This window comes from Anolis sagrei, chromosome 2 (genome assembly GCF_037176765.1).
Source record: "Anolis sagrei isolate rAnoSag1 chromosome 2, rAnoSag1.mat, whole genome shotgun sequence".
NCBI classification, from domain to species: domain Eukaryota; kingdom Metazoa; phylum Chordata; class Lepidosauria; order Squamata; family Dactyloidae; genus Anolis; species Anolis sagrei.
Genome location: NC_090022.1, coordinates 253,695,101 through 253,712,122, shown reverse-complemented (window position 1 = coordinate 253,712,122; position 17,022 = coordinate 253,695,101). Strand labels below are relative to the sequence as shown.

The 17,022-nt window shown below is 36.3% G+C and overlaps 1 protein-coding gene across 4 annotated transcripts in view; it reads right to left on the bottom strand.

Moving 5' to 3' along the window:
• MCTP1 (multiple C2 and transmembrane domain containing 1) overlaps positions 1 to 17,022 on the bottom strand; it is a 232,711-nt gene that overhangs the window by 149,641 nt on the left and 66,048 nt on the right. For 3 of the 4 annotated variants that reach the window (XM_067464541.1, XM_060761792.2, XM_060761793.2), the window contains exon 2: positions 1,304 to 1,418. In XM_067464541.1, the coding sequence (XP_067320642.1) occupies positions 1,304 to 1,418 (115 nt within the window). Of the gene's footprint in view, positions 1 to 1,303; positions 1,419 to 13,699; positions 14,073 to 17,022 lie in introns of those variants that run through there. The other variant, XM_060761794.2, reaches the window with a different exon arrangement.

Here is a 17,022-nt window from a genome sequence, read left to right as displayed (position 1 = left end):
CTCTCAATTTGCCCTATTAAAACAGTACGGAGTAGGTGAAACCCTCCCCCCAATTGTTCCTACCCAGCCCCCTAGGGCAACCAATTAAATTATACTGTTAATGGGCGAGGAGGGGTGTCACAGGTTGACTGAAGACTGTGGAAGAGGGGCAGAATGCTGGTGACTGCTCCGCTCCCAAGAAAGTAGTCCCATCCGGGACTACTTTCTTTCCGCCTCTTCCGTGGGAGAGGCGGCAAAGTACTTCCCACCCCCAACTGCACTGGAGGGGAAAGTCAATTGTTTGTTAAGGAAGATTCTGTTATTCTTCTGTTATATGTATAATATATCTCAAAATGTTTTCTGTATGTTTCATCACCAGAAGATGACACAACATTTTATTCAGTTCAGCATGCTTTCCTATTTATTTTTCATCCATGTATACTGTAAGCATTGTCTTTATAACTTTATTATCTAACAGTTTCATCTATACTTTTGTGATTGTCTTGCCATTATCTGAAAATGTATCTATGTAATATAGTTCCTATGTAACAACTTACAGTACATGGCAATTCCAATATTCAATAAGCTCTATTATTATGTTTCAAATAAAAAGTGGCAGAAAGTAATAGGTGGCAAGCACAGATACAATATAAAAATGAAACTGAGTTCTATTTTCAGCCAATCCTGACAGTTTACATTCTAAATCCCATTTTGTTTAAGCTACTGCTCCTCTAATTGCAATAAAATCTCGCCAACACTTCAGGCTTTATCCTAATCAATTGCTAGCTAAGCATTATGCAAACCACCTCTCTATCCATAGGAAAGATTTTTCTATACTTAATTAATTTTGAACATTTGCAAAGTAAAATCTATAAAGATTTAAGATAAGATTTGATAGAAGTACACAAGATATATGTTTAGATACTAATTTACATTTTAAGCATATAATTTATAATCTAATATAATCTGCATAGCCAAAGAACATGACTTATATAAATATATCTGACAGGGGAAAAAATATCATAAGCAGTATTTATTCAGCACACAGTCATAAAATAAAATGAAATTGTAGATACAACAAACAAGAAATTTCCCTATTTCCTTTCTATAGGTACATAGGTCCTCATTTTGGTGTTAATTTCTCTTTTATTACAAGTCTATTGTTATTATTTTTGTATTATTCTGTTTGTTTTAAAATATTTGTATTTGTGTTCGGCATTAAATGTTTGTCTTCTTTGTGTGTAAACCGACCTGAGTCTCCTTGGGGAGAGAGGGCGGTCTATAAATAAAGTTATTATTATTTTTATTACTGCTAGAGTCTTACCTCTTCGATCACGAGCAGCTAAATTGTGACCACTTTTTAACGTAATGTCCAACTGGAACATTCCAGGATCCGCCTGGGGTAATTCTGAATTGCTGGTTCCAGCAGGATTGGTTCTCTGAAAAAGGAAAGCATATCCGTGAGATGCTGTATTTTTAATACCCTCTCATATATCATCTAATTTGAAATATTTCAAAGTGACATCTAGGCAGCAAGACTGTGGTAGACAGTGACAATCTTCTTCCCAACTACAAATAAAGAATTTTCATAAACTACATCCCAATGAAGTTAATACTAAGAAACTTCTAATAGATCAAATATATTTCCCACAAAAGCTAAGTTATTATCATGCTATCAAGAATGTCTTACTGTACTGTTTGTGAAAAATCATAAGTAGATGAAATACTAAAATGACAATGAACTCAAATCAGCTTCAACTTAGGAAGACTCTATGAATGAAAGGTCTTCAATATCATCAAAAACCCTGCTCAGTTCTTGCACACTCAGAGTTGTGGTTTCTTTTTTAATGAGTCAGTCCATTTTGGTGTAGTCTTCTCCTTTTCCTACTGCCTTCAATTTCACCACACCACAGTAGTGTCTTTCAATGAGTCACCCTTAGTATGACAGTATGATTTCTGCCAGTTTGATTTCTGAGTTTCTTAAATAAGAAATATTGCTACCTTTATTGATTAGTTCACAAATCATAAAACCAAACTTAATGAGTATTATGTGATGTCTCAAAACTCAGGTCTTGAATTCCTTATGTCTTCCCTATGTAGGTACAAATTTCCAAGAACACTTTATTATGATCCCATTAAAACTCTAGTTTGCATGTTTTGAGAATTGAAAAACTTTGCTGGAAAATGTATACATTTATAATAAATACTGTAAGTCCCAGTTATCCAGAACCCTATTGGATACCAAAATCTGTGAATTCTCAAGTCCTATTATACGCAGTGACAAAACTGTATTTATATTAAACGGCAAAATAAAGCGCTGCTTTTTGTGGAGGAGGGGAATTGGAATATTTTCAAGCTGTGGATAGTTGAATCCATGGATATACAAGGCGGACTGTAGTCTGTGTGTGTATGTATCATTCACACACACACATACGCACATGCACACACACACACTTAAGGTTGTATGTCTGTAATGCACTCTACATTGGACTACCTCTTTACCAAGCGTGGAAACTCAAATTAGTTCAACACAAAAGGCAGCCAGATTGGTTATGAGAATATCTAGGAATAAGCATATCACACCTATACTAAAGACACTCAACTGGTTGCCAATTAGTTTCCCAGTAAAATACAACATGTTGGTTATAACCTTTAAGGCCCTACATGGCTTGGGTTCAGGTTATGTTCTCTTTTATAATCTCTTGTATAGCTCAGGTTTTTTTTTTTTTTACTATTACTCATGAATATGTATCACATTAATAAATAATCTCATGGGAGTTTTAAATTAATTAATATAGTATGCTTTCTCCATATGACATGACCAGCGTACAAAAAATATCAACACTTTCAGAAAAACTGGAACCTACCAGAGAAAGTGGGAGTGAAGGAGAAAATCAGGCTACTGAAAGTGATAGTGACTACAGAGTCTATCACATAACAGAAACCTTAAAGAAGCACAGAAATCCTGCTGAAGAAGTAATTTCCTTATTGGGGGATTTATCAAAATCCCCTTAAGTCTACAATCTTAATGGGTTTGATATGTTAGAGAAACAAAACAAAGCTGATTCAGACTCAGAATAAGACAAGATTACATTATAAGAATGGCCACAGTGTTCCTTGAGCACATACAATTCCTCTTCACCATCATTTCAGAAACTCTTATTTTCATTTTAAATGATGGTTCTGGTGGTGGTAATATTTATTTATACCTCATCTTTTCTCCAGAACTAGAACTCAAGACAGATTATCAAAATCAAACACATATAAAGTTATGGGTAAAATATAGTTAAATTGTATAATTAATGATTTAACACAATTATATAATTAACAATTCTAAAAAGTAAGAAATAAAAATAATAAAGCAAATTATTAAAAACCATTTTCTTTTAAACACATGGTTCTCACTGCCTGCTAGAATTCAACTTCAAGCAATAATATAACAAGAAATAGTCTCTCTAGGAAGGGAGTTAAAAAAACCTGGGTTGGCATCCTCTTATGCAGTCTCACAAATCCTTACTGTAAGGTTGTCTAGATGGAAGATCTTAAAGCCCAGGAAGACTTTAAAGGGAGAATGTGGTCCTTCAGATAGTCAGATAGATTGACCGCAGCTTAATTTGTGGTTTGCACTATAAAACAAGCCCAGACAAGGAGAGATTAATCTTAATTGTACGTGGTTGGAAACAAGCCTACTTCACAACCATTGTTTCATCAATCATACTTGAGATTAACTACAGACCTGGAAGAGAAGCTAAACTACTGTCAATAGAAATGTGTGCAAAAAAATTCTGATAACTGTCTTGCAGATATTCAAGAGAAATACACAATGTTCTACTTCTACGTGTTCTGGCAATGGTAAATCAGAGAAGGGGAAGTCATTTTTCAGTCTAGCATTAAACAACCAGTGTATCACATTTCCACATATATTCAACACCACATCAAATATTTTCAGAAGAAATCCATTTGCAATGAAGGAAGGCAAAATCTGAATATACAAAGTACATTGCAGTACCTTAAGAACAAATGGTACAGTATGCATTTTCAAAAGAATGCACAAGTTCTCTGATAAACTGATTAACACTACAACAAGCAAGCCATAACTCTGAATTTCATATAATTCATCCTTTCTTAGCAATTTTATGGTAAGGAAATTTATTGACAAGGGCAAATAATTTCACTCCTCTAGCAAGTTCATATTAATGAATCAAATGGATTGCTGATTAATTTGTTCTTAGAATACATCACCAAGATAAAACCAGTGAAGTTAGATTATAACTAATCAAACAATTAGTAGAATTGTCATCAGAATAATGAGAATATTAAAATGGAAGTCATGTTTTCACTCTTTTTTCCCAAATGCTGGCATCTGATGGCTCCTATGTCAGTGCAGAGGTGAATGTATAATTTGGGATTTACTCCTGAATAGGTTCAAAACTTTGTATAGTTTTTTTAAACTGTCCAAATGGATTCACTGCTCCACTGATAAAGACGCCAATAACCACCAGTTTCCAAATACAAACAATAATGCAATAATAAACTCAAAAAGGTTGAATCTCCCTTATCTGTATTTTGGATCCCCCCCTTCCGGGTTATATAATACCTGTATTTGTATACATGTACATAATGAGAATTCATGAAATGGAGGCCAAGTCCAAATACAAATTTATTGATGTTTCATATACATCTTATACACATAGCTTGGAGGCAATTTTATACGCAACCTTTTAAATAATTTTGTGCATGAAACCAAGTTTGTATACACTAAACAATCAGGAAGAAAAGTGTCTGTATTTTAGTCACCTATGCTGACAATTTTGGATAATTTAAAAAATTGCAATCTTGGAAAAGGATGTTCAACCTAGAACGCTTGTCTTTATTTTATTTTTTTAATCCCTTCAAATGTACTTTATTTCAGAAATCTTTGAAGTTCAGGCTACACACAACAGCTGCAGCACACTAGTCCATCTAACATATGTTAGTAGCCTACTGCAAGTGTTAACTTTTATGTGTTTGGTAGAGATTTTGTTTGGCACCACAAATTCTGATATATTGCATAATGAGACTCAATTTATATCAGTTTTGGACTTTATGTAAATTTGATTTACCAGTTCATTTGGAAATCTTAAACTTTAGCACATTATATAATGATTTATTTTTGATAACATGTATAAGATGTTACTTATTTTAATATTTATTTTAAGGAACAAATTATTCCCTACAACTACAAGAGTACATTACCAGCACAACTGTATGTATTTCTATTCAAAAAATATATCCCACTGTGTTCACTGTGGGTTTCCTACCCCCTCAAATTACATGTGTGCAGGATTGAAGCCAAATAAGCTTGACCAGAAATTGGAGAACAATAACAGTATTTTTTTAGGATGTGTCTGATTGTGGAAAATAGAAGTAGCCTTTCTCAACCATTAGTATTCCTCCTCCTATTATATGGCCAGAAGTCATGGAATATGGGGGTTGCAATCCAAACCTTCTAAATGATACATAGTTGAAGAAAGCTACTAAAGGGCACCATGACTGAATTAGTAGACAGAATAATTAAAATATTTTCCTCCCTACAAAAAACAAGTAAACAGCCGTGCTTTCCAGTGACTAATACCATGACTCGATTAGGTTTTCTTCAACTATATAGTTGTTGTTTTAAGGTAAAGTCAACAATTAAGTTGTACCATACTAACAGTAGAGGATCTAAAACATATTTCTATTGTTCCTCTTATTTGGAATGGAAGTGAGATCAGATCTCACATGACTAGAGGCATTATTTAATGGACCTGACCCCATAAGATGAAGACAAATTCCAGTGCCTATTCATAGCACTGTTATATGTTTTAATTAGGTGATTTTAATGTATAAGTTATTATATTTTTATATGAAAACAAAAGTGGAGACACTGAACAGTCATGTCTATAAAGCAGTGGTTCTTAACCTGTGGGTCGCAAACCACCAGTGGGCTGCGAGGACGAAAATCTGGTCCATGAGCCTCCTTCCTCTTTATTTGTTTTATTTTTTTTTATTTCTGCTCCTTTCATGCTGCTGGCCACTCCTTCCCTGTCACTGACCATGGCATATGTTCTGTATCAGAAACGAGAGCTGATGTGGTCTATCCAATGCAATTTTCTGAATCAGCACCCCAAACCAAATCTAAAGTTGACCAAAAACTGATGTTGGAGATTGGCCCCTGGTCAAAGTGGTCCCTTGTCAAGTGGTCCCTGGTTTAAAAAAAAGGTTGGGAACCACTGCTTTAAAGTATATACTATTTCCTAACAACTTCAAGAAAGGCTCTGAACTTTTATGAGAATTTGGACAAACCCCTTGCTTTCTCATTCTATCTCCATACCTCCAAGTGTGCAGAATTGCTTTTTCTTCATAAGAGTACACTTGTGTACACACACACAGGGAGCCCCATCAGCAGGCAGTGCAATATTCCAAACGTTCAACTGGGGTTTCATTCCAGTGTAAATTCTCATTTCTCTTAAAATTAGATTCCATCAGCCAGTCTTTCTAGTCTATTAGTCAACTACCTGTCTAAAAAAAGGAGAAATAACAAATGTGTTATATACTTTCTTCTTAATGTCTGTCTGCTCTGAGGAGCAACATTTATTTTAAAATATTGATTTTGTGTGTGCAATTCTCATCTCCTACATCATAATTCTAACATGGAGATTTCTACTCTTGATTTGTTTTCCTATTTAGAATGAACTGCAAAATTATAAAGGTAAGGGAAATTCTGCTAGTACATAAAATGTGGTTAAATTTGAATAATGAGGGTTGACTAGAGATCTGTTGTGAGAAATGTTCTGTTTAGAGACAAATTCCAGTTGTGGAATAAGATTTTCTTTAGTACAGAGCAGAGGTAAATGAATGCCAAAGCTACTACAATTATTGCCTAGGGCTTACTAACACTGTATTCATTAGTGTTACCCAACAATTCCTTAAAATTGCTATGAATTTCATTATTAGATACCAGTGTCTTCAGCCTGAATTACCAAGAGAAAAAAGTTACAGCTTCAGTTTTCATGACCAATCAGCCACATAGAAGACTTTTATTTTCTGACCTGATCTGCTCCTCTCGTTTTGTATTCTGTTTCCCTTTAAATTGTAGAATATTACATCATACTCGATTGCAATCATAAAAAATAATTTGTTTTGTGTCAAAATCTCTGATGATCTTTTGTGTGGTTAGGATAGGAGCTGAAAAATAATCATCAGCTACAAAAGAAAATTCCCTGAACTTGCAGCTGAAGTTCTGTAATCCTCTCCCAATGGCAAAAGCTAATCAATATCATATTACAAAGCCCCTTGTCTCTAAGGCCCCAACCTAATGAGGCACAATTCACATTAACTTTTGAAACGTCTGTTCCTTAAGCTTTGTTGGTAACAGCCCTACACAATATCAAGAGCTGTTTACATTCTGGAAAACCCAGGCATAGAAGGACCCTGAAAGGCTTTAATATAAACCTAAGAAGCAACATGAGATGATATTGCAGCATACGATCAAAGTGCCTAAATTACTATATGCCCCAAAGTGGAAAAATGTTGAGATTTTCATGGTAGAAGATGAATGAAGATATTAAATCTAAGAGAAATTGACAAATTAACAGCTTTGTTAAGGGATAAGTCAATGGGCATATCCTTCTATGAGTAGATTTTTTAGACAGTTTAGACAGTTTTTATTGTTTAAAAGAGAGAGATGAAATGATATTAATGGCAGGTTCAGAGCAATGAGTGTTGGGGTCATTTTTTCTTTAGTAAATAAAAGTATATATTTTGCTGTATATTAGTGGAAGAAAATTTAATATTATACGTAAACAAATGTTTCTGTTTGTAAATATAAGTATATCTGAAAACTTGGCTCTTCCGATGTGCCTTTGGAGAGTGACCATTTGTCCCAGTTCTGTTTGTCCCATCTACAGTGTTGCCCCTAGGATGCACTTTCCCCCGTCCTAAACTGAATGTCTAACCCCACTGTTCACCCTTTTTGGGCTCCTCTCAATTACACTTTTTCTATTCCTACCTCAACCAGGGTTTTATCATTTTACCTTATCCATTTGGCCTGCCCATTGTGTTCGATTTTAATATATGTCAATCTCCTTTATTTTATTTTGCTACTTTATGTATTTTATTCTGATGCAATTTCTCTTGCCTGCATTTTGTATTTTATTTTGCTGTATTGTATCTTTGGGCTTGGCCTCATGTTAACCGCCCCGAATCCCCTTTGGGGAGATGGTGGTGGGATATAAAGTTTATCATCATCATCATCATCATCATCATCATCATCATCATCATCATCATCATCATTTATAGGTGACAGAGAGCTATATCCATGTCATATTTTGTTGTATATTTTATGTATTGTATGTCTGTATATTTTTATGTATGTTTTTTAATATCCTAACAAAAACATAGAAAATATATTAATTTGAGCATAACAATGATAACAATGCATGTTGGTTGGCCAATAATGGTATCACACTTCAAAAAAAATCCTAAAATAATAACCAAATTTTACCTGCATTTAGCTTTTCAGTAACATGTGCTATACTAGCCTATCTCCCTTCACTCCCACCCCTTTACCATACAGCTTAAATCCTTAACTTGACCGAATATATTGAGGAAGATTATGAGAAAGGTTGCATTACGTGAACAGTTTTTGCGGACCTTACAAACACAGTGCAACATAGGAAATTGCTGCATAAAATCTACCATATCATTTGAGACTACAATTTTACAAAAACCTCCTAGAACACCACATCTTCTATGTGAAGTTTCCGAGCAGGAAAAGTAGGTGGAGGAGACAAAAGAATTGTTTACCTCAAGGCAGCATTCTTGCGCCGACCTTGTTTAACATTTTTACTATTAATCTGCCATAGCCACCACTCACAAAGAGTTTTATATATGCTGATGACCTTGTCCTAACAACACAAGCAAAAGACTGAAATGGTTGAAAACCATCTTACTAATGCCCTGAAAGATCTTTCCAGCTACCACAAAGATAACCACCTGAAGCCGAACCCTGACAAGACATTTCAATCTACATTAATCGTGAAGCCAACAGGAAACTGAAGGTTACCTGGGAAAGCCAAGAGCTTGAACATTGTTCCCATCCTAATATGATCTTATTTGCACCGTAAGTATTTCTTAAGAGTGGACAAGATTTTGAATTGTCATCTCAATGTCCTACAAACCTGAAATTGCAATGGCATTGCTTTTAAATCTAGAGTAAACAAGAACAATATTGCAAAAGTGGCACTTGACAAAATCAAGCAGCTACATGGTTGTACTTATTTTCAGGTTTGTAGGACACTGAGACAACAATTCAAAATATTTTCCTCCTCTTAAGAAATACAGTGCAATACATTGTCCACCTCTATAGTGCTTAGACACTCCAAGAGAGACATGGTTTTACAGCATGTTGGTCCACACACTAATATGAGCATATATGTATTTAAATTTACGATGCTCTATGTTCTGAAGAGAAAGTGACAAACAAGGAAAATGTAATTATTCCTTTTCCAGATAAATCTGGCTAAACTGGCAGCATCCATGTTAATGCTATAGGATTTTTTTTAGAGTTAAAGAAAATGCTGCAAATGTTTCTGCAAAATATATTCAGATTTGAGCCCCAGTAGTAGCAACATGTAATATTTATGTTGGAAAAAATGCTTTGTTCTACCAAGGAGTTTATATTTAGTTTGCATTTGAATTAGTTTATTGTATTTACATGCTTTGTTCTAAATCCCAATGTAACGTTTGTGCAGAAGAACAGAATACACACCAGTCAAGCTCCCTTGGTTTCTGCCATTGCCTGATTAGTATTGTACTTCTTCTTGTGGTTCCACACGTATGCAACACTTTACACAACTGATTGTACATCTGGTTACACATCTATACTTCAGGTTGGATTCTTCCCTTGACGCATACTCTGAAACTCAATGTCCACAAGTACAGGGTTTATTGGAGCATGTAAAAATCAGTTGGTGAGTGTGTTAACTGAAAAATTCAAAGGATGAAGCTCATTAGTTGGGCTATGCCTGGGATGCTACCTGAACCTGTTAGTTTTGGCAACAGTTACATGTTTAAGTTTTTTCTGAGTGGGAGCTTGCCAAGACAAGTTTTTTTCTGCTTCTGGGCTGCTGGAAGGGGTTCTTTCACACGGACACCCAAAGGGCATTTGAATCTCTCTCAAAGGACATTGTGTGAGTCAATGTAACTGTTCACATGACTGTATATATGTTGCTCTACATAACAAAGAGGAAACACTAGGTTCTGGCAGCCACCATGTCGGACTACACAGTGAGGCCGCTGGAATACATAGGCATGTGGACAGGCAGAAGGGAGGAAACCATGAAAATGAATGAAGTCTGGCTACCAGTATTAAAAAACTCTAAAATTGTAACAGTAAAACAACACTCAAACACAGGGAAACTCTAGAGGGGAAACAATCAGGGACAGCTAATCACCTCTCAACAAAAGATTCCCCCAGGCACTAACAAGCCACACTTAAAAACTGCCAGGCCATCAAATGCTAATCAAGGTGGCCAATTGAAACATTCACACCTATCCAACAGACAAGAGTTCTTTCTCCCACCCTGGACTTTCCACAGATATATAAACCCAATTTTCCTAGTTTCCAACAGACCTCGCAACCTCTGAGGATGCCTGCTGGAGATGCAGGCGAAACTTCAGGAGAGAATGCTTCTAGAACATGGCCATACAGCCCAAAAAACCTACAACAACCCAGTGATTCTGAAATCCTTGTACAACAATACAAAGAGGAAACACCTTATTCTTTACTGACCATCTGCGTGACATATCTTTTCTCTGGCAAAACAATTAATTCGATTGGAACTACGCGTGATTTTCATTCCGCCATGGGGTTCTGCTATTAACATTATATTGGTCTTGATGGCACAATACACAAACTGTTTTTCTGTGTACACAACCCACATCTTAGTGCCTTTGGAAACTGGAATCGTCAAAGGACAGAACCATGAAACTGGATCCCATTCACCTGTTTTCACTTTTCTTGGGCAGATGATAAGAGAGAGAGAACAGGGCCAAAAAAATCAACCATATAATAATAATAATAATAATAATAATAATAATAATAATAATTTTTATTTGTATTCCGCCCTATTTCCCTGAAGGGACTCAGGACAGATTCCAACATAACAATGACAAACATTCGATGCCTACATAAAACATACAAATCTAACATAAAATCCCAGAAAACCCCCACATGTAAAAGTAACATTAAAGCCTATGATCAAATTAAGACATAACATCAGTAAATTAAACCTGACATCAATAAATTAAACTACACGTAATCAGACCAAATTCTATAATAACATAAATCTAAACAAAACATCCACATTAGTGTACAACAGCCAGCAAAGGTTCACAAAATGGTGTGGGATGGTTATGAAGTCAAATTAGGTCATTGGGCTGGTGCAGACCAGGAAAGCCCAAATACGCATAGTTTTCAACCAGAGGCCCGGCGGTGATCTCTTGACCATTTAATCCCCCTCCTCTCCATATGCTAGTGAGCAAAAGTAGGTCTTAGGCTGATTTTTAAAGGAGAGGAGGGAAGGGAGCAGCTTTATTTCTACAGCATGTATCAACAGTATACGTTCCAGGTTTCCTGCATCATTACAAGAACATATGAAAGAATGGGCCCTAATTAATATGCAGTAATTGTAAATCATCCATAAATAGACTCCAGTTTCTATAAGCAGTATCATTATGGGAAAACTACAAGTGTTTTATTTCCTATTTTTTCTAGTGAATTTGGATGATAAATGGTATTCTGATCTGGCATGTAAACTCAATTCCACTAATGATCACAGAATTTTGCAGAAACCAAATATTTTGATGTAAATCAGCATATCGCACTCTGTTTGAAAACACCATAAAATTAGACTGGCTTGTTACACTGAAAAGTATAGCAGTATCTTCTATTTTTTTTTAAAAAAAAAAAAACCAAGCAAGTTACTTCATTCAAAGCTTGAATTAGCCATTACTTTTAGAAAGTCTACAACCCTAGTTAAGAGCTTCTTTACGGTTCTGCTGACCAATGCATTCAGGACTGCTGCAGAACTCTTACATAACAATGTGTCAAAGTCTTTCATCATCATTAACACAAACAGAAAATATGTTGTACGCATTTCGTGACATCCTTTTTTTTCTTCACAAGAAAAACGAAGCATTTTTGGCAGAGCCTAAATCTTTGATTACTCAGATCCCATGCTTTTAATCAAATCTCATGAGGTTATGCAAATCCCACTATCAGCTCCTATGATTAACAGTGCCTCAGATACTGAACAAAGTCAGAGAAACGGCATTTTTAAAAATTAGTACGGGAAGATGGCTAAAGATAAAAGTTCAAGACTGATTAATATTTTATCATCTCGAAAAGGTGGGTGACTATTTTATTGGTATTTAATCTAGCACAAAATGGTTAATTGGATTTTTTAAAATCTCTCTACTACAGGCATGGGCAAACTCTGGCCCTCCAGGTGTTTTGGACTTCAACTCCCACAATTCCTAACAGTCGGAGTTGAAGTCCAAAACACCTGGAGGGCCAGAGTTTGCCTATGCCTGCTCTACTACTTCGAAATATACAGCATGCCCTGTTTTTGTAAGTATATTTTAAGCAAAATAACTGGGTTTTGCTAACGCTGTTATAACATCCAAGATGCCACAAAGTGATAAACTCTTAAAGGCAACACATTAGGAAGCCAAACCAAATTGCTTTGAAAACATCCAGCAGCTTTGTTTGCATAGTCCTAAAACAACACCAACTCATGTCCTGCCAATTATAGAAACAAGTTTGCATACAGTAGTCAGTAGCGTACGTTTAGATTTCGTGAAAATATAAACATCTCAGATGCTTGTTTTCCTTCTGTAATTCTAGTAGTTTGCCCACTACACCATATTATATACACACACACATACACTGCGAACTGTTTTAATGTATTTATAATAGTTTTTAATGCAAGTTGAGTGTATATTATGCTTTTTTATTGTTTGGCACAGAATGGTGCCTGTTGGTAGCCGTCATGAGTCCTTCTTCAGAGGCAAGAAGGATGGGATAGAAATGCTCCACACACACACACACACAGTGCTGATATATGTTCAGAGCGCATTCTTATACATTATATTGTTCATTAAATTCAAAGGTATAGAGAAGTCGGAATACACAGTGCATCCCAATACCTTCAACTCCCTTAGCATAGGAAGAAGAGAGGATTTACTATTTTACTACTTTTTATCATTTGAGCTGTGGAAGACCTCTTTCAACTTGCAGCAAGAGAAGCCTGCTAAAATCTATATATTTTAACCTCCATACAACGAGAACATTGGAAATAAGGTATAAGATACAATAAACAGGCACCTTCTCGTGTTCCTCTTAGAGGTTTACTAGGATGACTATTAAAACATTAATTCATATTTTAAATAATCCTCAGCATGGATCCAAAAAAGGGATTTCTTTCCCCCCAAATTTAAAGTCTTTTGCTCTTATGTGTATTTAATAAAACCAACAGTGCATACTAAATCACCCCACAGATAGTCAGTAATGTCTATTTAATAAAACCAACAGTTCATATGTCATACTAAATCACCCCACAGAGTCTTGCTAAAATCAGTAATGGAATGTAAAAGCAATAAGGGTTCGGGGTGGGGGGGGGGGAATTAAAAAAAATACCTTATTATGGCCCAGTTGCACCATTTTCTCTGTTCTCGGTTTGGAGGAGCAAATTATCTTTGGCTTCATATACATCCATTCACGCTTGAAATTGGTCCTATACCATGACCAGCAACAAACAACGCTGTTTATCTCCAGCTAATAGCAACGGCTTCTTAGTACATGACTTGCTGCTCTGAATTGCAGCCACTGGGAGTGACCGTAATAGGAAACCATATAGAGTGTGAATACAGTTGCTTCACAGAGTAAAAGGGATGTGACTCAGTCAACTAATCTCTTATCTCACTGTACTACATCTTACAGCATCTCCAAACACTGGACAATTGGATTCAAAACAGTTCTCTTGTATCTTTTCAACAGCTGTGTAAGAGGGCTGCATTAACTAACCACAGTGCACATGATAGCAAGAATACAAGAGGATTGGCACACAAAACACACACACAACACCATACGTTGCAGACATGGTCAGCTGGCTTAACACTGTTCAAATCACTTGCAAATAATGGCTTAATGTTAACATATGCTGAAGTCATACCAGCAGGGGAAAAGAAAGCATGTCCAATAATTAAAAAGATGAGTTGCTGCGAGTTTTCCGGGCTGTGTGGCCATGTTCCAGAAGCATTCTCTTCTGATGTTTCGCTCACATCTATGGCAGGCATCCTCAAAGGTTGTGAGGTCTGTTGCAAACTAGACAAGTGGGGTTTATATATCTGTGGAATCTCCAGGGTGGGAGAAAGAACTCTTGTATGTTTGAAGCCAATGTGAATGTTGCAACTGGCCACCTTGAACAGCACTGAATAGCCTTGCAGCTTCTGCTTCCTGCCTGGGTGAATCCTTTGGTGGGAGGTGTTAGCTGGCCCAGATTGTTTTTTTTCTGGAATTCTTTTGAAACATAAAGAAATGCCCTTATGAAACAGGCACGTGCCTATTAAAAGATAATGGTTTGAACTACTCATTGGAGATGTGAAGAGCTGAATATATGTATCTCCACACAGACTTTTTTTTCAAATAGTTAAATGTAAAAAATATATAGAAATTATTTGGACGCTAATATTTTGCACTTAAAAGCTCTCCCTCCTTCCTGCCCCACTTTTAAACCTTAGGGTACATGTATTACAGTCAATCTTTCAACTATAGTTAAAGATAACTATAGCAGAGTACTTCTTCTGTTTGGCTTCCAGGAAAATCCTTCCACCCACACCCCGTCAGCCTTCAAGATGGCATAGCACTACATCTGCACCTTTTCTACCCATAATCAATGTTAATGTTGGCATTCGTAATGCTACGCTACACTTCATGTGAGCTGGGAAGGGATTCTGAGGGCATGTTCAGCTTTGTAATTGCTTCTGATCTCTTGATCATGGCAGTTAAGAACTCACTACAACTTATGGAAAGAAGGGATGAATTCTGCTATGGAGAAAGAAGCAAACTGGCTACCAAAATGGGAGCTAACAGTTCTTCATAATAGAGTAGGGGTCTTCAAACTTTTTAAACAGAGGGCCAGGTCACAGTCCCTCACACTGTTGGAGGGTTGGATTATAATTTGGAAAAAAAACATAAATAAATTCCTATGCACACTGCACATATCTTATTTGTAGTGCAAAAAACACTGAAAAACAATACAATAATTAAAATGAAAAAATTTAATAAATATAAACTTAGTATTTCAATGGGAAGTGTGGGCCTGCTTTTGGCTAATGAGATAGGGTTGTTGTTGTTGCTGTTGTTGTGTGCTTTCAAGTCATTTCAGACTTAGGTTGACCCTAAGCAAGGGCCGAGTAAATAACCTTGGAGGGCCGTATCTGTGAATGAGGCGACTCTGCTTCATCCACAAGCAGAGTTGCCTTTACTTTGCTTGTGGGAGACAGCTATCATAAGGCCCTTAGAAGATGCAGGACGAAAACGAGGAGACTGCAGAGCACTTGGGGACAGTGCTGCCGGGGATGCTGCAATACCTACAGTTCAGATCCAGCATGCAGACCAGAAATGCGTATGTTAAAGCTAATGCTTTCCTTCAGCATTACTTCAGATATTTAAAAAGATAGCTGTGGCAGGGTTGTTGTAGGTTTTTCGGGCTGTATGGCCATGTTCTAGAAGCATTCTCTCCTGACATTTTGCCTGCATCTGCGGCAGGCATCATTAGAAGTTGTGAAGTCTGTTGGAAACTAGGAAAATTGGGTTTATGTACCTGTGGAAAGTCCAGGGTGGCAGAAAGAACTCTTGTCTGTTGGAGTTAGGTGTGAATGTTTCAATTGGCCACCTTGATTAGCAATTGATGGCCTGACCATTTTTAGGTGTAGCTTGTTACTGCTTGGGGGAATCCTTTGTTGAGAGGTGATTATCTGTTTCTGATTGTTTCTTGCCTGGAGTTCCCCTGTGTTTGACTTTTGTTCTTTATTTATTGTTATAATTTTAGAGTTTTTTAATACCGGTAGCCAGATTTTGTTCATTTTCATGGTTTCTTCCTTTCTGTTGAAATTGTCCACATGCTTGTGGATTTCAGTGGCTTCTCTGTGTAGTCTGACATGGTAATCTGGCTACCAGTATTAAAAAAAACTCTAAAATAAACAATCGTGAACCATTAATCACCTCTCAACGAAGGATTCCCCCACGCAGGAACAAGTCGCACCTGAACACTGTCAGGTCATCAAATGCTAATCAAGGTGGCCAATTGAAACATTCACCCCTAGCTCCAACAAACAAGAGTTCCTTCTCCCACCCTGGACTTTCCACAGATATATAAACCCAATTTTCCTACTTTTCAACAGACCTCGCAACCTCTGAGGATGCTTACCAGAGATGCAGGTGAAACTTCAGGAGAGAATGCTTCTAGAACATGGCCATCCAGCCCAAAAAAATGACAACAACCCAGAGATTCCAGCCATGAAAGCTTTCGACAATACATAGCTGTGGCAGTTGGCCAGACATATATAGGGTTACATATCTTCATTTCATTATTAATATTATGTATTCTGACAAGGAAATGGTACATTCTCCCAAGTAATATACATTGTAATATACCATATATTGACCAATAGGGTGAAGAACTCAACTCTTTTAATTCCCATGGTCATAACAGAGCTATAATTTGCGTGAATTCAAAATTACACCTACTAAGAGCATTTCTTTTTTTAAAAAGAGTTGAAAAGCAGTTCTGTTTTTTTGTTTGGTTTTTTTTTTTTAGGGACTGCATTTTACTATATATGAGGAAACAGGAGTATTTCCTTAGTACTAGCCAGATTGCTTATGATCTGAATGAGACAGAAGTCAGAGTCCTTAAAACCAACTCCAGAATACTTACACTTTGTTTCAACACAATTTCC